Source organism: Zalophus californianus, chromosome 2 (genome assembly GCF_009762305.2).
Source record: "Zalophus californianus isolate mZalCal1 chromosome 2, mZalCal1.pri.v2, whole genome shotgun sequence".
Taxonomy (NCBI): domain Eukaryota; kingdom Metazoa; phylum Chordata; class Mammalia; order Carnivora; family Otariidae; genus Zalophus; species Zalophus californianus.
The window spans coordinates 139,499,339-139,526,108 of record NC_045596.1 but is presented as its reverse complement, the minus strand read 5'-3'; the positions used below and the strand labels follow the sequence as shown (position 1 = coordinate 139,526,108).

General features: G+C 39.2%; 1 protein-coding gene across 4 annotated transcripts in view; it reads right to left on the bottom strand.

Moving 5' to 3' along the window:
• Window positions 1-26,770, bottom strand: part of KLHL2 (kelch like family member 2) — a 97,071-nt gene that overhangs the window by 59,873 nt on the left and 10,428 nt on the right. For 2 of the 4 annotated variants that reach the window (XM_027598490.2, XM_027598491.2), the window contains exons 2-4: window positions 24,800-24,925; window positions 13,617-13,723; window positions 4,977-5,098 (exon numbers count right to left, since the gene is read on the bottom strand). In XM_027598490.2, coding sequence (XP_027454291.1) covers window positions 4,977-5,098; window positions 13,617-13,723; window positions 24,800-24,925 — 355 coding nt within the window. Of the gene's footprint in view, window positions 1-4,976; window positions 5,099-13,616; window positions 13,724-20,902; window positions 20,984-24,799; window positions 24,926-26,770 lie in introns of those variants that run through there. The other 2 variants (XM_027598492.1, XM_027598494.1) reach the window with 2 other exon arrangements.

The window sequence follows — 26,770 nt, the reverse complement described above, 5'->3', positions numbered from 1 at the left end:
GCTCTTTCCCTCTGATGCCTTCTTTTTACGAATGCCTCACTGGTAAAACATTATACAATATACTGTTAGCACTTCTGGTCTGAAACAAACAAAAATAACTTGCCCTACACCACCAACAAAATGGACACACTATGTTGAATTTTCTACTGTACTGAGATTGTGTAAAACACTCTGGTGTGTTTATTGCCAAAATTAATTTTAACTGTCTCTTGAAAAATTCTCACTTAAATTCTGTTCCTTTTCCAAAAAGATGAGATTTTCTATCCCAAATCATTTCAATTTATGCAACATATAAGTTTTCTGAAATGTTTAAAATCTATCCACTCACAATTATCAGATGCTTCTTAAATTCTTCTGAAATGAGAAAAGTTCTAATGTAGACAGAACCTGTAGATGAACACTCATATAATATTAATTTGGAAATAAGAGTATTTACTTACACTGGCACTGTCTATTAAGATCCTTACCTTTGTTTCTCACACTTACATCAAGTGAAAACTCTTAGCTACTTTTAGCAAGCCAAAACAAATACACAAAAGCTGAGAAGTCAAAATGTATGTAACAAAACCACAAATTTAGCAATGAAGTAAATGTTTTGAAAAATGCAAGTTGCTTTAGGATTCTCCAAAAATGTTGATCAACACATCAAATGAAGAAGAGTTAAACCTCCAATAATTTTTAGATAATGAAAAAAATATTTTTGGTTATAAAGGTATTTTCATTTTCAAATTTATAAACTCTCTTTTTAAGCAACACTAGTTAATGGCAACTTAACAGCTGCTATGTGATACTGAACAAATTACTTAGCCTTCTTGAGCTTCCTTAATTGCAAAATGGAGTAATACCTATCTAATAAGGTGATGAATATCAAATGAGACATATGTAAAATGCCTAGTACGTAACTGAAAATAAACCTTCATACACACACACACACACATACAAAACTAAGTATTCTTTTTTTTTTTTTTTTTAAGATTTTATTTATTTGACAGAGAGAGACACAGCGAGAGAGGGAACGCAAGCAGGGGGAGTGGGAGAGGGAGAAGCAGGCTCCCCGCCAAGCAGGGAGCCTGATGCGGGGCTCGATCCCATGACCCTGGGATTGTGACCTGAGCCGAAAGCAGACGCTTAACGACTGAGCCACCCAGGTGCCCCTAAAGCTAAGTATTCTTAACAGTGGGAGAGTGAGGGGGGGAGAGACAAAGTACATGAATTACCTAAAAGTGTATGCAAAACTCTGTGCATAAATGGCTATGTGCACTTTACTTGGGAAAGGGTCCGTAGTTTTTCATCATTCTCAAAGGAATCCATGATGCCCCCAAATTTAAACAGTTTTTGTATTTGTTGTATGTGTTTTTAAGAGAGCTCGAGCAAGTGGCAGAGGGGAGAAAGAGGGAGAGAGACTCTTAGGAGCCCGATATGGGGCTCAATCTCACAACCCTAGGATCGTGACCTGAGCTGAAACCAAGAGTCAGATGCTTAAGCGAAAGAGCCACCCAGGAGTCCCATGATGTCCTCAAACCTAAAAAACTACTTTATAATAGCCTTTCACTTTATTTTTTCTGCTCCCAGATATATAATGTTTATAAAATTTGACTGGAAACTCTAGAAACAAGTTAAATTTAAATTACTCAATAGCAACAACGAAGTTCAATTAAAAGCATGATCGTGGTAAGATATATATTCTTTTATTTCTCCTTTAAAAAAATACACAAACAAATTCATTTGGCTCAAATTATTCCCCAATCTTGCCATAAATAAAAGCAAATACCTAAATTCAAAACCAAAATTTAAAAACCTAAACAAAAAAACAGCGACATCAAAAAAAAAAAAAAAAATCAGGGAAACCCTAAAGAGCCAAGAAATTAAAGTGCTATTACTTATATGACACAATAATAATTATTCCTTTTTTGGAGTTAATGCTTCAAATTGATTCATTCCCTCATTCTGACTCAAAGTTCAACCTTCACTTCAAACAGTTGTGATATATATATTTTTTAATTTGTGTAATAGGAGACTATATAGTATCACAGAACAGGCCCTAAAGTAGGAATCAAGGAAACCAGGGTTATGGTCCTGTTCAGGCACCAACTGACTAAGACAGCTGGCCCTCAACATTCTATGGCACCATGATTCTACATCAAAACAAGTAATCCCAAAGTAAAACACTAAGATATCTGCTATGCTAAAATCGCATTTTATTATTTATTACTAAAACAGAAACTTATTAAAAGAGAGGTTACCTGACCAGAGATTTGATTCTAGGTCTAATAAGAAAATATACCTATAACAACAAACTTTTGAACTACAGAAAGGTCTACTCCCACTGTCAATTCTCTCAAAACATATATACTCAGAGCAGGCTCCCAGTTGGGGCCATTTAAAATTCTAGCTTAACTTTAACAAGAACACCACATACCTCCACCATACCACTCCCTTCCCTAAGGTGAACAGTGCTTGTAAGAAAGATGTAACAAAGTGTACACAGACAAAAATAAACAAGACAGAGGAGAGAGCAGTTTTGCATATCCTGATAGGTAAACCCTAATTTTGTATTTCACTGAAAAATACTTGTTACAGAAAAGGCAACTTATTGTAATCAATTTTATTTCCAAACTGCCTTTTCTAAAATATTTTTCAATGGAATATAAATGAGGCTAAGCTCTCTCCCCCACCCCCCCAAAAATAAAAACTACACGAATATTAAGCATTTAGTAAATCTGCCAAATACAACTCTTTGAATGTACTCCTGTAGGAGCTGAACATATACACAAAAGGCAAATCAACATGGCAAGAGGTTTTCTGAAAGGCTGTGATGACTAATATTCAGGACTGTAATGTGATAGTGATAGAAACAAGAGAGGGGCGCCTGGGTGGCTCAGTCGTTAAACGTCTGCCTTCGGCTTAGGTCATGATCCCAGGGTCTGGGATCGAGCCCCACATCGGGCTCTCTGCTCGACGGGAAGCCTGCCTCTCCCTCTCCCACTCCCCCTGCTTGTGTTCCCTCTCTCGCTGTGTCTCTCTCTCTCTGCCAAATAAATAAATAAAATCTTTAAAAAAATAAAAAGAAACAAGAGAGGCGTTATCCCAGTTCCTCATAGGCCAACATCTCCACCACAAGAACTACTACAAACAGCATTGAGGGCTGAATTCACACAGCCTATTAGGCCTAAATCATCTTAGGCCTAAATCATCTTCTGCAAATTTCCCCCGTGTCACATTTTATGACAGCAATTCATTGGCTGAAGGTCAGATACAGGGCACAATGAGGCCCATGAACTCAAATGAATTTTTAAAAAGGAGCAAAAAGAAAACTAAGATAAAATCTTGTTGAAAACGATGTCCCAAAATCCAGCAACTAGCATAACCATACAGAAAAAAACAGATTGTTGGTACTGTTACTTCATGACATGAACCAAACACTTTCCTCCAGGTTAAAAAAAAAGTTCCCATAGCAGTTGATTCACACCTTTATACACGATTTTAATATCAACCAAGGTTGTTTCAAATGCCTTACCTCATGAACTGGATTCCCAAGCAAAAGCAAATGAGACCACCTGGGAAAGATCACCAGAAGGCTTCACCACTGCCATTATTTCAGATCAGATTTAATTACAGCATGTCTTAACAAGTTAATGTCCAAAGATTTCAGTCTCCAAACTCAGAAAGTTTGTATTATATTTCAACTAATTATAAGGGACAAAAGATTGAGCCCACACTTTCCTATCTGAGCAAGTAGAATTTAGAGATTATTTCTTAAGAAGTTAGTCCTAATTCTTTTTGTTGTCCTCAAAACACAGTTTACCTGTTGGAATAAGGAGTATAAATAAACTTTCAGTTGGCAAATTTGGCATAACTATCAAAAATTAAGGGTGCCTGGGTGGCTCAGCTGATTAAGCGACTGCCTTCAGCTCAGGTCATGATCCTGGAGTCCCGGGATTGAGTCCCGCATTGGTCTCCCTGCTCAGCAGGGAGTCTGCTTCTCCCTCTGACCCTCCCCCCCTCTCCTGTGCTCTCTCTCTCTCAAATAAATAAATAAAATCTTTAAAAAAAAAAATTAAAACATGCATGTACCCACTGATCCACCAATTACATTTGAGAAATCTATTCCATGAAGTTTTGGATATAAATATAAAAATGTCCATTCACTGCAGTACTTTTATAAAGGTGGAAAAATCATATATGCTGATTAACATATGGGATGCCATTCAAAAGAAGGAGCTGGGCCCACATATACTGACGTATAAAGAACTTCAAGATACTTTGTACAGTGAAAAAAGCAAGTTTCAGAATAACAGGCATAGTGAAAATATACTTGTATCAGGAAAACTGTGCAGGGGTATGAGTGCATGGGTATATATAATTGCACAGAAAATGGTCTGAAACGATTCACACCAAGCAGATAGCAGAAGCTACCCTCCAGGGCAGGAGAACAAATCAATGTGTGTGGGTTGGGGTGGGTGAGAAAGAAAGGGCAGTTTAAAAGAGGCACTTTTACCTTCTACACTACATACATCTGTATTATTCGTTTACATCATATATATATAAAGCATTTGTTCTTTAAAGAAAGAAAATGGAATGTCAAATTTTAGCTAAATTCTAGAATCACAGAAGATGCTGTTATAGTAAAAGTAAAGACTGTTGATAGTCAAAAACATCCTTTGTAGATTTTAACCTCAAGGGAACAGAGAAATGTGGGCAGCATCAATCAGTAGTTACAAATGAATATGACAGCGTTTTCACAAACAGTGTCATTCAGAGAACTGAAAGATTGGAACTTCAAGACTATAAAAGATACTGAAATCAGAAACATCATTAGAGAGATGTAATCATTCCAAATGTCCCTTAGAAATTCAGTTTTAACAATGAATTCCATTACTTTGCTACAAAAAGTATCCTGTGGTATGGGTATGCTCTTTTGATTTAAAAAACTGGCATGTGCGAAGAGCCAAATGGTATGAGGGGTTTACTCTCACCTGTACATTTTCTTCCGTAACCTGAATTTCTGCAGTGTAAACATAATCAATCAGCATCCTCAGAGTCCAGCCGTCTACCTCTTTTATTCGAACTCTCTTTGCTCGGCTCTCGCTCATCTCACCTAAAACACAAAGGAGGAAAAGTGACGCTACAGCAAGCCACTGCTGTGAAAATACCAATACCATTTTCTTGCCATTCACTGTATTTTGTAGGCAACACAACCAGCCACTTTTTGCAGGCCTAAAACATTCCATCACCTCCCCTAGCAGCTTACCTGAGCAAATCATAAAATGTACTTCTATTACCCACTTGTACCTGAAAATGACATCAAAACAGTGAACATGCCACGTGCCCAGCTATAATACCTGTGGCATTATTAGGTTCAGTATCTGATGCTGTCCATGCTTTTTTTGGTCCATGCTTGTGGGCAGCTTGTTTTCTTTTTGGATTTCTATTCATGACTAGAAGAGTCACAATGTTACCCCTTTTGACTAATAGCAATGAGCACTTGCTAAAAAGGACCCACTTGGTTAGCAGCATTCATTCAATAAGCACGGCAGTGGCTGCCATGGGCATGAGTGGCCTGCACTGGACACAGAGGTTTTGTCCTCGGGGACAGCACGACCCTCATGCAGGAAACAATTAGGACACAAACAGAAGCTGCTGAGGGAATGCAAGACAAAAGAAAGATCACAAAAGGGCTAGTCAATGACAACGGTTTGTTACAGAGATCTTCTAGTCCAAGTTCTACTCCTCTTTGTCATCTGTGGTAACTTCATCCACAAACCTAAGTCACTTCCATACCAGCCTTTCTTACTAAAGCCAGATATTCTTCTATCTCACTGCCTGCTAAAAAGTGCTATAAGACCTCTCTCCTTTACTCACTGAACTAGTGAAACATTCAAGGGTCATAAATAAGGTCCTCTCTTATGGAAAGAAACAGGGAAGCAGAAGAGAGAAGGGAACTTAGGGAGAGAAAGCAGCAGGTTTGAGCTCATACGTGTGGACAACATAAAATGACCCAAGACATAGGGAAACATAAACTATCGAATGGTAGGGAAAGAAAACTTCAATTTAAAATGATGAAGGCAGTCTAAAAATTATGTTGAGTACTATGAGACACCTAGCACAAGGGTTTGGATCCATTAGGTTTCAAAGACAAAAGAAGCAGCATCAAAACCATTAATCCTTCACCTTAATCGAGTATCTGTTAGAAAAACAACATAACAGTCTCAGGATTTCTTGAAAGTTCATTTCTTTTTTAGCCATGGTACACTGTCAGCGACCACAAGCTATCAGAAAAGCCTATGGGAATCCATAATTACACAAAATTCCTTTGTAAACACAAACTCTGGGAGGACAGAAATAATAATAGTGATGTACATTTAACTGCATGCTTCCCTGGAGATTATTTCTGACAAGATCTCAGAAAGAAGCTGTTCTCCTAAGAGCTAAAATATCTCAAAAGTATCCTGCCACCTCCCAGGGAGGGGTGCGGGGGCTGGGGGGGGGGGCATCCACCGGTATTACAAGAGAAGGGAGACAGTTAATGAGAAAGAGGTATATATGCCTATACAGCAGGAAGACAAGGGACTGGGTTATGTGTCTGTTGCCTCAGCATGTTTCTTCCCCTCTAAAAAAAGGGAGGAAAAAGGAAAGATTGAGGAATACAGAAATATAATTCTTCATTTGCATGTAAGGCACATTCCTCTATCTTACTCTCTTGGATCTTGTAGACAGATGGGATTTGTATCATCTCAAAGTTCTTTTGTGTCTAAAGTGAAGACACTTTGGACTATAGACTTGGACTTTGGACAAAGGTCACATCTAATTCACCTACAGGGCTCTGGCGATGTATGGCGATGTGCAGGGCCTGAGACCACACAAGTATAAAGTCATGTACTTAGTTCTCAAGGAGTGAATTCAGCTCTCAGGACTTAGGCATGACCTAGCTTAGACAAAAACAACTCTGACTTTAATTTACATATTTGAGTGAAAAATTAGTCCTTTGCCAAGCAGTTTTTAATATTCTAGTTTTTAAGGTATTGCTGTAAGACATACTTTGCTAATTCATATATTCCATATGCGTCATTTTTAATAATGAATTTTCTTTCCCCAGAAAACTGTATCTGCTTTCAACAAATTCAATCTCTATCATATGTTGCTTTAAAAATGTTTTAATCTTTATGTTTCACGTTAATCTACAAAAACAATAACAAATAGCTTGCCACAGATTGCATTAATAGTTTACAAATTCCAGTAAATACTAAGAATTAAAACACATACCAAAGAGAGTTGTAGGGATGCCTGGCTGGCTCGGTCAGTTAAGTACCTGCCTTTAGCTCAGATCATGATCCCAGGGTCCCCCACATTGGGCTCCTTGCTCAGCAGGGAGCCTGCCTCTCCCTCTGCCTGCAGTTCCCCCTGCTTGTGCTCTCTCTCTCACACACAAATAAACAAATAAAATCTTTTAAAAAAATAAAAAAATAAAAATAGAGTTGTAAAAGCTATTGAGATCTAATTCTAGTTGTTACATATTGCTTGAGTTACTGCCCTTTGCTGTTTATAGAGAAAATCTTTAGGCACTATGGTTTTGTGAGATTTATTTTTGATAATGCATTTTTAAAAAATATTCAATGATACTGTACAGAGTTTATTCACATCACTTTTAACTTCAAAGTCTCTCTCCAGATTAGGGTGTTTTGCTTCTGTATCTTGATCATGTAGACCTGTGAAGCTCTATGAGGATATCTGCACAGATATCATCACTAAAATCCTGAGAAGCGCTTTTGACTCTCCCCTCTTCCTTACCCACCCATCCCATCATTCACTAAAACCTTCAGAATGAACCTCAGAGAGATCTCAAATAGATGCCCCCTCTCCTCTCCATCCCTTCTGCCACTATGTCACCAGGGTCCTACCACATCTTGCCAACACCAGCACAGCAGCCTCCTAATTCTTTCCTTGCCCCCGGGACGACTCCACAGATCTGACCATGGTAGTCAAAAGCCTCCAGCTGCTCCTAGTTCAGGCATGTTGAGCTCCTTCCATATTCCATCCCTGCTTCACTATCCAGCCTCCTCTCTCTCCTACTTCTAGCCTTAAAATATATCCAGAAGAATATTATGCAGCCATCAAAAAAAAAAAAATGAAATCTTGCCATTTGCAACAATGTGGATGGAACGAGAGGGTATTATGCTAAGCAAAATAAGTATCATATGATATCACTGATATGAGAAATCTGAGAAACAAGACAGAGGATCATAGGGGAAGGGAGGGAAAAAGAAACAAGATGAAACCAGAGAGGGAGACAAACCATAAGAGACTCTTAATCTCAGGAAACAAACTGAGGGTTGCTGGAGTAGTGGGAGGTGGGAGGGATGGGGTGGCTGGGTGATAGACATTGGGGAGGGTATGTGCTATGGTGAGCGCTGTGAATTGTGTAAGACTGTTGAATCACAGACCTGTACCCCTGAAACAAATAATACATTATATGTTAATAAAAAATAAATATATCCAGAAGAAAGCTCCTGTAGTTTTCCACATGCAGCGAATAATTTCCTGTTTTGATGCCTTTTTGTTGAGCTTTGTCCTCTTGTCTCCCCATGCTCTCATTCCCCAGGCTAATCCCCATTCCTCAAGAGTCAGCTGGACCCTCTCCAGGTAGGCTCACCTACTGGTGGCCCAAAGCCAGGTTAGGCTCTCACCCTGGGTACACTTGGGTACCTCCTGCAAATCCACTCTGTCCTAATAATACTTAGTTCTCCCTACCTGGATCCTTGAGCTCCCTGAGGGTAAGAGGTCTTTCTCATCTTACCTCTGTATCCCACAACGCCTGACCTATTATAGATACCCAATAAATTCTGGTTGGATAAATGAATGACTAGAAGAATAAAAAGTGATACACATGCCAATCTAAAATGTAGCATCTTTACTCAACATAATTAACACTTGAACTAGTCTTGAACATGGGTTTCTAGCTATGAAGGATTTCAGTCAACATTCATTGAACATCCACTATACATTCCAGGCCAAGCTAAGTACTTCACTAGTGAACACTGCACCATCTCTGCTTTTTTTGAGAAAAAAATGTCCTCCAAATTGTAAAGTTTACAGACATATTTGTGGATAGAAACATTTCCATCTCAAAGACCTTTCCTCAAGGCTCCTGAAACCTAGCACAAACTGATGACTTTATTTATGCACTCTAAAGTTCTAAAAAGTGAACAGGTTAAGACAGCAAACCCTAAGATCCATTTCAATGCAAAAATTCTATGATTCTAATTTCAATTATTGTTTAGCATATAAAAATATCTGAGAAAAACATAAAAGTATAATACAGAATCTTTTACTATGCTGAAATGCTAAAAAGTGAATGGCAAATTTACAGCGACATGTAATAAATAAATTTTATTCCATTACTCTTCAGGTTCATTTGTAATCTCATCATTATTACGCCCTTTGTTTGTCATTAGTCCTGGGTTACAAAGAAGCTACTGACACACAGGTATTTTCATTCTGGCAAGCTGACCCGGATGCCCCTGCCAGCCATTCTCTATGATGGTCATGGCACATAATTCCCCAATCCTACCACTAATCTGAGGCAAACATTGTAGCCACATTCCCCTGCCAGTTTTGGTCTAGTTTGAGTACTTCTGGAAAAGGTCTACTAGACCCTAAAGGGAGAAAAAAAGAAAAAGCACACCCTCCCTCTCCTTCCTGAGATGTTGGGTCCACTCTGATTGGCATCTTCCATTCACAAGGGGAAGCAACCTTGGGGTAACATTTTTACTGCAAACAGCAGGGCAGAGAGAGAAGGAAGCGGATCCCTGATGAAATTCTCAGGCTGCAGATCTGACCATGCCTGGTGTCCAGCCTACTTCCCAGTTATGAGAGAATACATTTCCTTACTATTTAATAAGCCAGTTTAAGTGGAGTTTCTGTCATGTGCAAACTAAGGCATCCTAACTTGGGCTCTTTATGCACAACACTCTATTTAATTTTCTTCACAGCATTCAATGATATCAGAAATTATCTTTTCTTTGCATTTACTCTCTAACTTTTCCTCCTCTTCCAAGGAGAATCATGAAAGCAGGGACTTATCTGTCTTGTTCATCTCTAAAGTTCTCAAACCTAGGATAATGCTTAGCACACAGAAGATGCTCAATAAATATTCCTTGATGAAAGAAAGCATGAATCTTAGACAAATATAACCATGAAAACAACTTTTTAAAAATACCACTTCTTAATCATGCACATGATAATCTACCTTTTCATATTCTAACTTACTGAATCATGTTCAATATGACAAAAGAAATCATCAAAAAGCACAATACAAAGGAGTAAAAGTAAAAATTCATTATTTCCCACTAGATGTCATATACTTTAGACTGTGGCACTAAATAAGCCTCAAATGTATCTGTAAGAGAAATAGCATTTTAAATGCCATATTTGTAACAAGTAATTTAAAAACACAAGAACCCAATCTGATATATGCTTTCTCAAGTAACAGTTAAACCACCTGGCCTTGCTCTAAATAGGCCCATACTTCACAGAGTAAAAACCTGTGAATACATCACAAAATTACTTTTCACCTCCCTTCTCTACCCAAATACTTGGAATTACAATGAGTAACAGAATTCTTTTTTAGGTGATATAATTTGAATGAAAAATTTCCCTACAATTTATGGGAGATTAAAAACAAGGGCCAAAAAAGGACATCTGCATATTTCCTAAGAGGGGAGTCAGAGGAAAACAAAAGAAAAGTAGGTAATGCCCTGTGCCATTGCAAACACTTCTGATTACCCACGAAGCAGGAGAAAATAAATATACATAATGTATGATGCAATGGAAGCATGCAACAGTCTACTGGTTGGCCTCACCATATTTTTTATAATAAAATTTAACAGGGCTTCAGACAAAAAAAAAAAAAAAACAGGAAAAGAAATAATAGAGTCATATTCTAGCAAAATGTAAATAAATGTATGTACACTAACCACCTAGACCAAATCTCCTTATGTTCCTTACCTAATCTCTGACAAACGATGAACTACTCAGTGGATTCAAAAGTAGAAAATGTACAAAGATCGCCAGAAAGGTGACCAGCATCTATTGCTGTCACTATCACTTCACCATAAAAGTCAAGCCTAGTAAGCATGTCCATTTTTTAATTGAATTATTTGGTTTTTTGGTGTTGAGTTCTATAAATTCTTTATATATTTTGGATTTACCAAAAACAAACCCAAAAAAATTAATTTGAAAAAATACATACAACTCCTATGTTTATTGCAGCATTATTTACAATAGCCAAGACATGAAAGCAACCCAAACGGCCATCAATAGATGAATGGAAAAAAGAAGATTTGGTACATATATATGTGACAGAATACTACTCAGCTGTAAAAAAAAAAAGAATGAGATCTTAGCATTTGTGCCACCATGGATGGACCTAGAAGGTATCATGCTAATGAAATAAGTCAGAGAAAAATATATACCACATGATTTTACTTATATATGGAATCAAAAACACAAAACAAACAAACAAGCAGAAACAGACCCATAAATATAGGGAACAAACTTGTGGTTACCAGAGGGGAAAGGGTAGCAGGACGGGCAAAACGGGCGAATGGGTGTTGGGGATACAGGCTTCTAGTTAGTGAATGAGTCAGTTACAGGGATGGAAGGTACAGTAGAGGGAAAATAATCAACGGTACTGTAATACTGTTGTATGGTGGTGGCTGGCAGCTAGTGCTGTGGTGAGCACAGCGTAACATACAGAGATGCCGTACACTCTGCTGTACACCTGACACTAACACTGTATGTCTGCTATTCTCCAATTAAAATAGTAATAACCATAATTACGGCCAAAATTAATGACATATTTTCTATGTGCCAAGTAAGAAAACTGCTAAGAAATTCACATATATGATCTCATTTAATTTTTACAAAAATCCTAGAAAGTGGGTAATATGAACATCCTCCTTCTCCAGAGGGGGAAAAGGAAGCATAAATTGATGACATGAGTTTCCCATAGTTTCCAACAAGGAAGTAGCAACAGCAATGTCACGGGAGAGAACGCCACTTACAGGGGACAGCACTATACAGGGAATTCCTAAACTAGGCCAACACATTCCAGCTAGAACCCTCCTCTCACAAGCCTAGAGACTCTGTTGAGAAAACCATCCAGAAGAAATAAGTAAGATGTGAACCACGAGACTGAAATGAACCCTAGGACATAAAAATTTGACTAGTCTCACTTCATCAGAATTGACTTTTCAAATCAGCCTCAGCTAAAAAGAAAGGCACCCTCCCAACTTGGCTCACTGCCCCTCTGCTATCCTTCCTACATCCTTGATTATTTAACTCTGTTCAGGAACAGCAAGGCTGCAACAGGCTAAATAGTGAGGGGCTCTAGACTCCTCTCTCCTCCTAAAACACTAAGCCCATCCTCTTCACGTGGCCTTCTGCACTCATCTTCATCTGTGTGAGTCCTTTAAACCTATCAGGTTTCAGGAAATGTCAGATCCCCTTCTCTCAGTGCTGCCCATCACAGCCCTTCCAACAGCATCACTGCTCTGGGCACCCAGATCTTCCACACACTACTGCATTATTTAAAGTGTGCACATCATTACCGGGGTGGGAAGCACACTTACACTGGTCTGTATTCCTTGAAGTATCTAAGCAAAATGTTAAGCACAAGAAATACTTCATGACTTCTAAAGTATGAATAGCTTTGGATTTGTGCTTTTTGGTATAACCACACTTGTTTTTATAAGTATTTTGTTTGCCCTACCAATACTCTTAAGATTATAAGCTCACTGTTGGAACAGATAGTAACTTCATTTCTTTGTACAAAATATGTTTAAATTTATTTTATTTTATTTTTTTAAGAATGAGGTTAAGAGGGCACCTGGGTGGCTCAGTCAGTTACGTTTCTGACTTCAGCACAAGTCATGATCTCAGGGTCCTGTTATTGAGCCCTGCATCAGGCTCCCACTCAGCAGGGAGTCTACTTCTCCCTCCCTCTCTCTCTGCCCCTCCCCCTGCTCATGCGCACGCGCGCGCTCTCTCTCTCTCTCAAATAAACAAAAACAACTAAAAAAAGAGAATGAGGTTAAGGACTTCAAGTGTTGCAGACATAAATTACTTTTTTCCAGAAGTACTGAAATCATTCTATGTATTTTTTTACAGTTACCTAAGTGTCCACCCTATTTTTTTTATGTAACCAAGTCAAAGGACACTAAATAAATATCTCTTTATTCATGGTAAAGAATAAGTGAAGCATATGTGAAAATCATTTGAAAAAATGGAAACAGTAAAAGTGCTTTTCTTTTGCCAAAATAATGAAGTGCCAAGTTGTTAATAAATAGCAGGAAAGTAAACTGAGCCAATATATGTAAACACAAATATAAAGGGGGAAAACTGAACATAAAATTGTGAGTATCTGAATGTACACATACACATGATTACAAAAATGAAAAATAATGAGGAAGAGGAATTTGAAACAAAGCAAGAGCATTTACTTCCATTACGATACTGAATTTCGTAACAGTAAAATGTTAGTAAGAAAAGAAAATATGGAGAGAAAAGCCCAGATCTGTATACATTTAAAAAACACCCATAACTAAGACATTTCATACCTGTAAACATGGCATGAAAGTAAGGACTACAGGCAGCCAGCACCACTCTATGAGCAGAGATTTCCATGTCTTCAGCCACAATTGTGACATCACACAGCAAATTCTGACTGTTTACAAAGCAGAGAGAGAAAAAAAATTTTAATGATACCAATAATAAATGTATTGAACATCCTGTGCAAATATATTATAGTAAAAACCCACTCTCCTGAAGTTAAGGCTAACTTTTAAAACTGCGATCCTGGGGCGCTGGGTGGCTCAGTCATTAAGCGTCTGCCTTCGGCTCAGGTCATGATCCCAGAGTCCTGGGATCGAGCCCTGCATCCAGCTTCCTGCTTGGCAGGAAGACTGCTTCTCCCTCTCCTACTCCCCCTGCTTGTGTTCCCTCTCTTGCTGTATCTTTCTCTGCCAAATAAATAAATAAAATCTTTAAAAAAATAAAATAAAACAAAACCGATCCTCTGGGGCAACTGGGTAGCACAGTCAGTTAAGCAGCTGACTCTTGGTTTCGACTCAGGTCCTGATCTCAAGGTCCTGAGATCGATCCCCCACCTTTGGGCTCTGGGCTCGCACAGAGTCTGCTTCAGATTCTCTCTCCCTCTCCCTCTGCCCCTCCTGCTCATGCGTGCGCGCTCTAAAATAAATAAATAAATCTTTTTAAAAAATAAATAAATAAAACTGCCATCTATTTAAAATAGAATTCCTAAACATGAAGCACACAGAAAACAGTCATGACAAAAGCCTGACATGCATTGGGCCCTCACTCAGAATCTTGCCTTTGTTTAACAGACAAATCTTTCCCAATTTGATTACTGATTTCTCAACCTAAAGTAAATTACTAGCAGCAAACCATCAGTGGATTATAAAAGGGGAGGTTGTTTGAATTAAGAACATCAGCAGAAGTGGCAGATGGCAGTCTGACATTAAGATGAAGACAAAATAAAACATATGTAGAAAACCAAATTGGGTCAAAGTACCAAAAAAAAAAAAAAAAGATACTTAAAATGATGCTGGTCATCAAGCAAAGATAAAATTATATTCAATTACACCTGCTATTTAAAAGGCATATAAGAGGGGCACCTGGGTGGCTCAGTTGGTTAAGCGACTGCCTTCAGCTCAGGTCATGATCCCGGAGTCCCGGGATCGAGTCCCACATCGGGCTCCCTGCTCAGCAGGGAGTCTGCTTCTCCCTCTGACCCTCTTCCCTCTCATGCTCTCTATCTCTCATTCTCTCTCTCAAATAAATAAAATCTTAAAAAAAATAAAAAGCATATAAAACACTTGAAGCTTAACTTAATCAGAACATTTCACCAGTGAAAACTATCTCATTCCTCAAGGCTAAAAAACATTACCATATACAAAATTAAAAAGCATTTTGTTACCTTAAAACAAACCATTATTCAGCAAACATAATTATACCTCCAATTCTGAAATATCCATTTTAAGTCATTCAAAACCATGTGAACACTTCTTACATTCTACACAAGCTGCTAGATAAGACTCTCCAGCTAAGTAAGAATGTCACAATATCTTTTTGGCAAAAAGTGGTGCTGACGCTTCTTCCAGAACAAGCAAGAGGGCTCCAACTCTAAAACCCACCTTACTGGTCGTCATGTTATTAATGACTGAAACAGGTGTGGTGAACCCAAGTCCTTTCCACACCTCAAATACCCAAGCACTGAATTTATATGTATAGCACACATAGGTCACACTTGGCCCCCTCCTCCACTACTGTATTTCCTACAAGGATGGCCTGTCTGCTTCTGTAATTTTCTAGGAGCTCACAAGCAACATTTTCACAGGAGCTTCACCAAGTCCTTGATGTTTTCCACTTTTCCACACTGCTTACAAACTTGTTTCTGTGGAGATCGCACCAAAAGTTTTCAGAGATCCTACTGGCATCTATTTTCCCTCCAGTCCAAGAGAAACTAAGAAAAACTAAGAAAAAGGAGTCCCACAGCACTGGTGGTAAGTGTGTTCCAGGCCTCACCGCTGATGAGCTTGCTATGCCCTTTAGACCGAAGTATGGCTCATGGGTGTCACTATAATGGCTCACGATGCTGTATGAGACATCAGGCAGGTCGCACATTAGAGTCATCAAAGGTGGCCTCAGGTCACCCATTTGTGAGTCCTCCGCTGTGGAAAACTGACAAAGTCTACTGTCTGCTTGGAGAATACAAAACGACTCTGCAAGTCTATGAATTCCATGGGTTCACAAGTAACCCGGGTGGGAAAAGTCAGTGGCGTTTTCAGGAGAATACTATGCAAGAGCTATACCTGCATGTATGATCTCATTCTGACCTCACCACAATTCTTAGGAGGTAGGTATTATTATGATTTTTACTCCCAAAATGTATAGCTGGGGAAGTCAAGGTTAAAGATGAACAACCAGCCATAAGTCCCCACTAGTGGCAATGCCAGCATTCAAATCCATGGAGTCTGGCTCCAAAGCCTTTTAACCACTACACAAAACCACCTAAAGCCATGTGGTTTCAAACTTGGTAAAGCTTGAATAAAACAGGAAATAAAATGTATAAATCAAATAACACCAATTTATTAGTTGACATACTATACACTAGAAACAATTTTTAAAGTTCTATATATAATTTATAAAAGGCCTAATTATAGTGGGTTTTTAGCACTACCTCACCAAGAATATTTAGAAAAATCAAATTCAACAAAGCACTGCAAGATCATCTCTGCCCTTAAGTTGTCTAGCAGAAAGGACTGACGATGCCAAGATTATAGGATAAAGTGGAAAACATCATTGTAAAGGTGCTATGGGAGGAACTAAATCAGACGAGCGGTCAGAAGAGTCTTCCTTCAGCTACTGACCTTAAGCTGAGTTCTAAAAACAAGTAAGCATTAGCAGGATGGAGAAGGAGCAAGAGAACTTCTAACAGAACAGTGTGTGCTGTGGAGACCTGAAGCAGCACAGCACCATGGGGACCCCAGAAGAAGAAAAGCAGAGAGAGAGAAGGGAGAGCAAAAAGCAGGAGACAGAGGGGTCAAGGTCAGCAGAGTTGCACACAGCCTCTCAAGAATGGGGCCATCCAGGTGTTCCTATAATGACCAGGGCATCTGGACACAACTCAAACATGAGTCAAATAATCTTTACACCTATTTTCCTTCTGTCAGTAGTAATCCTTCTTAGTGTTCTAATTTCAAGATGGAACTTAAGTGGAATTACACTTGAACACCCCCAAATCACATCATTAATTACATTTAGCTTCAATTACAATTACTCATTGATCGAAACCATCTAGCATAACACCTGCTGGTTGTCACCTAATTAGCTTGGCCTTCCCAGCTTATTAGCTGATGTTAGTTAACTAATAAGGTAAAAACACTGTCAAATTAGCATGCAGCCACACCCTGCATTGGGTCACACAGAATCTAAGGGTCACATTCTAAAACAATAACATATTTAGTTCTAGTGTTTCATTTTTTTTCTTTTTGTCTCCAGCAAAATCATATTTTAAAACAGCACTCAAAGACAAAGATCTGACCAAACTTCTTCTTTCAGCCAGTGTGTGTCTGAGTCTCACCCTTCTTTCCAAATGTGCACGTTCATAAGAAGCAGAATAACTTCTGGGTGAGGAGGAGTGAGCTACAAATGAAAAGTCTGGCAATTAAAAAAAAAAAAAGAGCAACTAGTTTAGCAGCCTAGATGGTAAGTCTCTGAGTTTATATTCCTATTACTTGAAATCTAATGAGCATGAACTGTAGAAGGAAAAGTCTTCCAGAATAACAAGACAAATAAACCCAACAACTAGGTTTTAGCAAAATTTGCATTTATTCATTCATTCATCAAATACCCAGGGTGGCTACTGTGCGCCAAGCACTATGTTCATTTACTGTGTGTGCTGCCGAAGCAAGCATGCACTATGCTCATTTACAATAGCAAGATAACGTCCATGAACAGCAAGGAGTTTACAGTCTAATGGGGAGAAACAGACAAGCTAACAGGTTAATTATAAAAATCAAACCTGTAACTTTTAAGATGGGGCAGGTATGAGGTGTTTGGGAACACACAAGTGAGGCCAAGCCCAACCTTAAGGAGGCTTTGCAAAGGAAGTTGCCTCTAAGCTCAAATGTGAAGAAGAGCAATTATACAGGCCTTATGTAAAACTGAAATTGCCCAGAAAAATGAAAGGCACTCCATCTCCTAAATGAAACATCATGCAAATTGATCCTTCTCAGGAAAGATACTGTTTTGAAAATTAATGAAACATGCCCGAACATACCAAGACATCCTTTAGTTTTCTGATATAAAGTGACCAATTCCCAAGACTGGAAAAACCTATCACTGCTGTGTATCTATCTTCTCAAAGTAAAATAGGCCATCCGGCTCAGAGGTCAAAAATAATTAGCAGTCACCTAAAACAAGAATTTACTTTCTACTGGAAGTGGGGGTGGTGAGGTGATCACATGGCATCTGTCCATCTGTCTCCCTCGGGTGCCAGGAAAACCTGGAGGCACTTCTGCCACATGGAGTGGAATCAGAGGAACAGCCGAAGCACCAGGCTGGTGAGATGAGCTGTCAGCCAGAGTCCATGGGCAAACCACAAACTACAGCCCAGGACGGTGCCCAAAGTCATCTCTGGAACAGCATCAGGTATTAGAATAAAAGAAACAATAGCAAGACATGAAAAGAAATCAGGCAAGGGGTCAGAAATCAAGGCAAGAACGAAAGGAGCCAAGGAAATTAAAAACTGGCCAGGAACCAAAGGGTGAGCCAGACACAGAGATGCTGTTCCGGACATGGCTGCATCATGGAGTACTGGCCTTGGCACGAAGGGAGGCGGGGTGGGGAGATGAGCTGGTTTAAAGGTGAAACGCTTCCCAACTGCTGACTTAAGTCATATTTAACCAAACCTCCTGTAACTGACAATTTCATTCAACAGACAAGGGAGATACAATCTGGCTGTAATGTCAATAATCTCGAAGAGCAACAGAACTCCATGACAAGTGTCACCACTGTCTTCCTTCTTCTTCTTCTTCTTCTTCTTCTTCTTCTTGTTCAAACCATGATGGTTTGATTTTGATATGAATTTGAATTTCTGTTGGCAGGTAAGCACAGGGAAAAACCTAGATGTTGGGTTTAATAAGATTCACCATCATAGTAAAAGTCCTGAAAAATAGCACAGCCCCCTCAACAGATTTGCACCTGCTGAGATTTTCAAACAGGAAGCAGAAAGTGGTGACAGTCAACTTGGAAAGTTAGGGAAAACTACTATAGCCAGTGACTTAGAAACTGCCTGAAACTACTAAAGGGTCCCAGAATAGAGATTATTCTTCTTTTCAAATAGAATCGAGACAGCACAATGACGTGAAAAATGACAAAATGGAGCCACAGGAAGACATGGGGGAAAGCATGTCACCGAATACCTCAGAGAAGGGAAGGTAACATCTTCAGATCTGACAGCTGCAAGAACACTTGGCCACAGTTGAGAGGAGAAGATGGAAAGAATAATTAGAAATAAAGTGAAAGAAGATATTAGGGACAGAGGAAAGCTGGTGGGGAGAGGGAGAACAGAGAAATGAGGAAGGTGAGGGATTTCGGGGGAAAAATAATACAGAGATGAGTTTCTGAACATGCAGATGAAAAGCCTATGTGGTAGAAAATGTAGGATGTATACAAAGGAAACTTCCTCATTAAAAGGTTTTTTTTAATTGGTGAAATAAATCATGAGTACTCTTAACTACAATAATTTAAAGAAAAAAGCCAGAGTAAGATCTTCTGATTTTCTGATTTAAGAGGGCCTAGTGAAAGCGAGCTTTGAAACAGAACACTATCTCACATGTGGTAGGTATTCAACAACATGGAGAAAGGGAAAAGAAACAAACTGGGTCAGTAAACTACTTCACTACTATCCATTATTCATATTCTTTGAAATGTTAAATGATTCTATCTATGCTCAATAAACACCACTTAAAAAGAGATCAATCACATGCTTAAGAAACTGTAGAAGATTACTAGTTAAGACTAGAAATTACAAACTGTATCTTAAACTTTCTAAATAAACAAGTCTATTTGACTTGGGGGCTATTCCCAACTGCTCTTTCAAGGAATGTTTCATATTCTACTCTAGTACAACATGAAAACAAAAGAACTTCACAATGTCTTACCATAGAAAAAATATAGGTATTAGAGCAATACAAAAAATTCACATCGTATGTAATTTCCTAAAATCTCTTTTAAAACAGTAATATAAAGCTATGAAGAGAAAGACAGACTCACTTAGATTTGTTCTTTAATTCACTTGCCATTTAAGCAACAGAATACAAGTAACTAAAGATCCACAACTCATTATTTTCAAAGATGCAAAACAGATCATTTAACCCTACTAATGACCTGGATCCACAATGTCTAAAAGTCCTGGAGGAAAAACACAATAATCACTCCTTTAAGAGAGAGCTTCAGGCTTTTTTGTTTAAATTATCTTTTGAAACGTAAAAACTGCTATTATAACTGAACCAATAAATATTTATGACTTATATGTGATGTATAGGGGAGCATCTGAATTGCTTCATATGATTTATCCTTACTAAAAACTTTCAACTCCTAAATACAACTTAAGGATCAAAATAATCTTCCTTCTAAACAAGTAACAGGTTGGCCCCAACTAATAGTCACTGAAATTTTTAAAGCTCAAATACAGTCTTATCCCATGACCTACAAAACTGAAGTTTTTCTGTTTAAAATTTATTGTGAAGGCAAAATGCTACCTCTTGACATTTCCTTTTTTTGGTCATCTCAAAAAGCCCACAGCGTAATGTTCTCAATAAAACATGTCTGAGATTTAGTCTACTTGTCTCCTCCACAGACCCAATACAGTGTGTTGCACATAATAAGCCCTCTGTAAAGATCTCTTGATTTGATTTTGAAAATGTTAGTGTTCTGAAAAACTCCTACCCCCACCAATTCATGCTAGGGAAACTGAAAAGAGCTGCATTTCCTGCCAGAGATGTGTTGCTAAAAAGACCCGTTCTTACACCACACGGCCAGGTTGTTCCTCCAACATCATTAATCTTACAATGCTGCTCCCCTTTCCAAAAACTTTCCCTGATTCCCACTGCCCACAGGACTAAGTCCAAATTCATCCCGCTATTTAAGCCTGCACAATTCTGTCCCTCTCCCGCTTCCTAGCCTTGTCTGCACAGACTCCCCAGCATGAACTCTTGATTCGCTTTATCCAACAGGTTCTGTTCATCCGCTCCCTCGCTCAGGCAGTTATCCAGGCCAGGAACTGCCTTTCCTCCCCTGTCCTTTGTATGAATCCTACCGCTCGCCATCAGGCCCAGCAGAAACCACTTCTGTGGGCCGCTGTAGATTTCTCCTGTGAAAATCCTCTTCGGCCCACCATCTTCCACCGCCTCATCCTCTTCTCTGGACGTCTGCTGCAGCAATCCAGACGCTTGCTGGGAACGGGCCAAGTCTGATACTGTTTCTGGCTCCCACACAGCCTCTCGGGCAGGCAAGCTGATTTCAAAGGAGAACCAGCTGCTTACAAATACTTGTTGAATACACTGTTTAGAAGTGACTGCAGGGTTTTTAAACCAAGTAATTTTAAGTTATTCAAGCTCATATTGGGCTGGGACATGGAGCTATACCTGGGCCTCCTGTCTAAAAAACAGAACAAAATCAAAAATCAATCACTTCCATCAGCCGAAGGTTCATAAACACAGTGCCTACCATCCATCTGTTACCGTACCAGGTAGAGGTGAGGGCACAAGAGCAGAGTGGTAAGAACAAGGAAGATCTCCCTTCCCAGAAGTCAGGAAACCCACTCTCAGCTACCCCTTACTGGCAGCAGGAAGCTGATGCAATGGCAGGAAATAAGATTTCCAGCTGTAAGGAGTAGGCCTCTTTAGAGATTTTTTTTTTTTTTAATTATTCAGTGGGCCGTAAGGGGTAAGAGAGAAGTGAATGACATTAAAAACAAACCAAAAAAAGGGTTCTGATGAACCCCAAAGAGAGTTTATTTTTTAAAACACTACCTGCTAGTGACTTTATTAAAACAATCACACGGTCATAGAGCTGGCAGCCAAAACCCTCCCGCTATTCAAAGGTCATTCTTTGTCCTGAAAATCAGCATCAACTACCAGCCTGCTGACACATTAGCTCCTGAAATGGTGACACGAAGAACGAGGTACTATTTCACAGCCATACACCTCACACCCAAAATGGGACAAACAGGTACATGAAGGCTAGCGCTAAATAATCCCAGGACGAGGTGCAGGCAAGCAGGAAAAACAATCTCACCGGTTGAGAGAATGTCCAAGCAACAACAAACCTTACATTCCATCCTGTCCACTTCCCTCATTTCATAGCTAAGCCTCAAAGACGTAAAACAGCTGGCCCAAGGCCAAAGAGTTTGTCCCCAAACCTGGATCATCCACTTCAGGGGCAGGTGTCACCTGCCCTGACATGTAGTGAGTTATGCCTGGGTCAACAGAGAGCTACTCACACCAGTGGAAGGGCCACAGCTACTGCACCCCACAGGCGGGGGAGGAGATATGAACAGACCTAGAAAAAGTCAGTCTTTCTAGACTTTTCAAAGAAAAAGAAGAGCCATTAAAAATCTCAGTCTTAAGAAGACCAGCCTGTTTTTCTTACTTTTCTTACAGTTCTATTTACTAACCACTGCATTTTACCTTCTCATAACGACTGTTACAATGGAATTAAAAAACTAAAACAGTACAGACAGACCTGCTAGATTATCCCACCTATATATTTGGCCAAAGCCTAAAATGAAAACACACTTATTAAAAATGCTGTCATTACACTATGTGTTAACTAGAATTTAAATAAAAATTTGGGAAAAAATAATTAGTAAAAATAAAAATAAAAAATAGGGACGCCTGGGTGGCATAGTCAGTTAAGCATCAGACTCTTGGTTTTGGCTCAGGTCGTGATCTCAGGGTCCTGGGATGGGACTGCGTCTGTCTCTACACTTAGCTGGGAGTCTGCTTGTCCCTCTTCCTGCCCCTCTACTGCTCCCCACTCCCACTTGCGCGTGTGCGTGCGTGCACACTTTCTCTTTCAAATAAAATCTTTAAAAATAAATAAATAAAAATAAAAATGCTGTCAGAGCAGGACCAGGAAGCAAGTCAAATATGTAATAGTCAATTTAACTTTTTTGTCTCTCTCTAATCCACTTTCCACCTGGCAGCAAATATGTTCTTTTCAAAATGAAAATCTGATCATGTCATAACCCTGCCTGCTTAAAACTCTCCAATGGCTTCCACCCATTGACGACTCCTGATAAAGACCAAAATGTATAAAGACCCTAAGTATACTGGGCCTCACCTGCCCACTCAGGCTTCTTCCTTGTCATGAACCCCCTGGCCATCTGCACCCCAGCTGCCCCTCAGTTCCTCCAATGAGACCAGCTCCTTCCCACCACCAGACTTGGGCACTGCCATTTCCTGTGCCTGGAACCCTGTTCTCTAATCTCTCCCACCCTCATCCTGGCTTCATTTCTTTTACCTATATTTTGCTCTAGATCTCAGCACAATTATTTCTATCTTTCCAAGGAAGCCTTTCCTGACCACTGTAATCCACCTTCATAGCACCAGGCAGCCCTCCTTTGTAGCACTTACTGCCATTAAAATTTACAGTAAATTATGTGTGTAATTCTCTGATTAAGGCCTGCTTCCTGCATTCAACCATAAGCTACATGTCTGTTTTTCACCACTGTATCTCTAGCACCCAACAGATAAATATTTACTGAATCTTTAAGTAAAGAAGAAACAAATGATGGACCTAAAGCGTGGGCTTTTAGGAAGACATAGCACAGACAGATGGAAGGAAGTATGAGTTATTCCCTTCTTTGTAGTCCAAGCTTTTAAATATATATACTTTCACAGAGAGAACAATGGAGTAAAAAAAAAAAAAAAATACATGTCTTTCACAAACAGCTAAGAAAACCAAGACTGTTACTACATACATTAGTCTTTTAATTAAGAAAAAAATTACTTGTGGCTCAATCAATTTGGGGGTAGGGGGCAGAGAAAAAGGGAGAGAATCTTAAGCAGGCTCCATACCCAGCATGGAACGGAGCTCGATCCCACAGCCCTGAGATCATAACCTGAGCTGAAATCAAGAGTCAAGACATTTACCCGACTGGGCCACTCCAGGCGCCTCTTGATCAACTTTTAAAGTCACTCCTTTCACATCAGTGACTCTCAAAATACTCTAGAATTACCTTAGCAATGGACATGTCACCAATCCTCAAAATTCCTACCACTACGACCACCACTACCACCAGAGTCACATTTTTCTCTGACAGTTTTCTTTTTTGTCTTTTTTTTTTTTAAGATTTTATTAATTTATTTGTGAGACAGAGCGCACAAAGTGGGAGAGTGAGAGGGAGACGCAGACTACCCGCTGAGCAGGGAACCCGATGCGGGGCTCCATCCCAGGACCCTGAGATCATGACCTGAGCCAAAGGCAGACACTTAACCAACTGAGCCACCTAGGTATTCCTCTCTGACAGTCTTCTTTCCACATTCTTTGTGGTAAGTTAGAAACCCTAGACCAGTGCAGTTCAGTAGAAATATGGGATATACATATATAAAATATATAAATGCAAGGTCAAAATCTTGTACTAATCACAAAAAAAGTGAAAATAATTTCAATAATATATTCTATTTAACCCAAAATATCCCACATATTATTTCAAAGTGTAATCAATATTCCTTAAAAAAATTTTAAGATTTTATTTATTTGAGACAGAGAGATACAGAGAGAGAGAGAGCATGAACAGGGGAGAGGCAGAGGGAGAGGGAGAAGCAGGCTCTCCGCTGAGCCAGGAACCAGACATGGGGCTCGATCCCAGGACCCTGGGATTATGACCTGAGCCACCCAGGTGCCCCAAAAACTTATTAATAAAACATTTTACAATTCTTTTTTGTATTAAATCTTAGAAATCCATTATATATTTTTGACTTACAGAACATCTCGATTCAGACTAGCCACATGTGGCTAGTGGCTACCATATCAGACAAAGTAGTGTTATACTATTCATGCTTCTGATAAAAAACCTGCAGAAAAAGCTTTTAATGTTCTCTGTATCACACAAAGCAACAATGAGGCATGAAGATTGTATATTCAGTATAAACAACTGAAAAATAAAGGGAAGAGACCCATGGCTACACATATATTAATGTAACAATACCTTCTTAATTCATTCATGACTTTAAAAGCTTTCTTCATATGCCAAGGATTCACTGTCACTGGGCAGTGTTTTTCAGTATTATCATCTTTTGAATCGAGAGGCTTCTGATGACCCTGCTTTGTGCATCTGTGCATAAAAGAAAAGAACAAAAAAAAACAGAAAAGACTTTATTATAGATAATTTAGTTCAGGTTTATCAGGCTACAAGAGATACAATGAATCTCCCAAACTCATTTAGAGGAAGTCTCACGGTATATCCCAATGTAAGATTAAGACACAGTTTAGAACATTTTCTGATGGTCACTATGATTTTAACAAAAAAAAGTGGGTAATCACCTCCACGGTGTTAAAGCTCTGTCAAAGATGAGCACAGAAAATTCAGTAAAAGTGGTTCAGCAGACAACTCAAAATAAAGATGATGAGAAATGATCCTCTGTGTTGGAAATTAACCTGCTTTTAACAATCTGTTGTAGTCACATATTATTTACAAACATTACGAGACAGGAACAGGATCGTATTTTACACAAACTTCAAAAACTCAGAATCTGATTTGAATTTTGCTTTCCACCTGCCAGGTTATTTACCCCACATATTTCAGACCTACTCTTGTAACGAGATTAATCATGTTCGCTAGAGTTTATTGAGTATTTGCTATACAGCAGCCACAGTGCTAAGTCATTTACCTGCATTATTTGCTTAATCTTCACAACAATCTGTGAACTCATTACTGTTATTATCCCCATCTAACAGCTGAAAAGATGAAGGCAAAAAAAAATTATTTGGGTAACTAAATAGTAGAGCTGGGTGAGACTGAAGCCAGTCTGACTCTTCGAGCTCATTCTTTTCACTCATGTTCAATACCATTTCCTACTTTAAGCAATGATACTTAACTTTATACTTAAACGTAATTTTTAAGAGCATGGCGTATAAATTATTCTTTTGAGACTTGGGGGCAAAAAAAATTAACAAATAAAATCAAGGTACCACAGCAGGGAGGGGGGATTAACTGCTAATGGACACAAGGGAACTTTCTGGGGAGATGGCTGAACAACTCCAGAAACGTACTAAAAATCACTGAATTGTACAATTATAATAGTTGAATTTTATGGCATGTAAATTATGCCTCAATAAAGCTATTAAATAAAAAAATCAGGATACCCAAATTAAGCCTAAAAATCATACTTGTGTATATATATATCACACAAAGAACAGGGAAACATCATTATCTACTGCCGCATTTCTCTTCACATCTCTTCCTTTTCTGACCCATTTTGAAAGGATCGTTCATTTTTAAAACATTCTCTCTAATTCATTAAGCACATATTATCTGAGTGCCAACTAGGTACTAAGCACATAGTTGGCCCTTGGAATACATGTGAACAATAAACAAAAAAAGACTCCTATCCTCACAGAGCTTGGAGTCTAGCAGAGGAGAGAGGAGAGAGGGAAGAGACAATACACAGAACAAGCCAGTGAAGTAGGAAGCGTATTAGAAAATAAGAGCGATGGATGGAAGAAAAAAGGCAGGGTAAAGAGAAGCAAGAGTACGGAGTGATGCAACTTGCACCAGCCAGTACGGTCATCAGGTCATCAATAGCCCAACTGAGAAGTGAGATTTGAACCAGGATCAGGAGGTGAGAGAATGTCCAGAAGGATGAAGAGCTAGAGCAAAGGCCTGTATGAGCCTCGTGTATTCCAGGACTGTGAGACCAGGGCTGGCGCAGGGGAGCAGAGGGGAATGCAGACCGTGAAGGGCTGTAAGATGCTGGAAGACTTTTATCCTGAAGGCAATAGGGAGGCCCTGCAGAAGAGTGACACAATCCAACTTACGTTTTCAAAGGATCACTTTGGCTGCTGGTTGAGAACAGTCAACGTGGGCAAAGATGAAGGAGGGTTAACTATTTAGGAAAGTAATGCAGTAGGGGGTAACAGGGGCTCCAAGCACGGCAGCAGCAGTGGAGGTCGGAGCAGT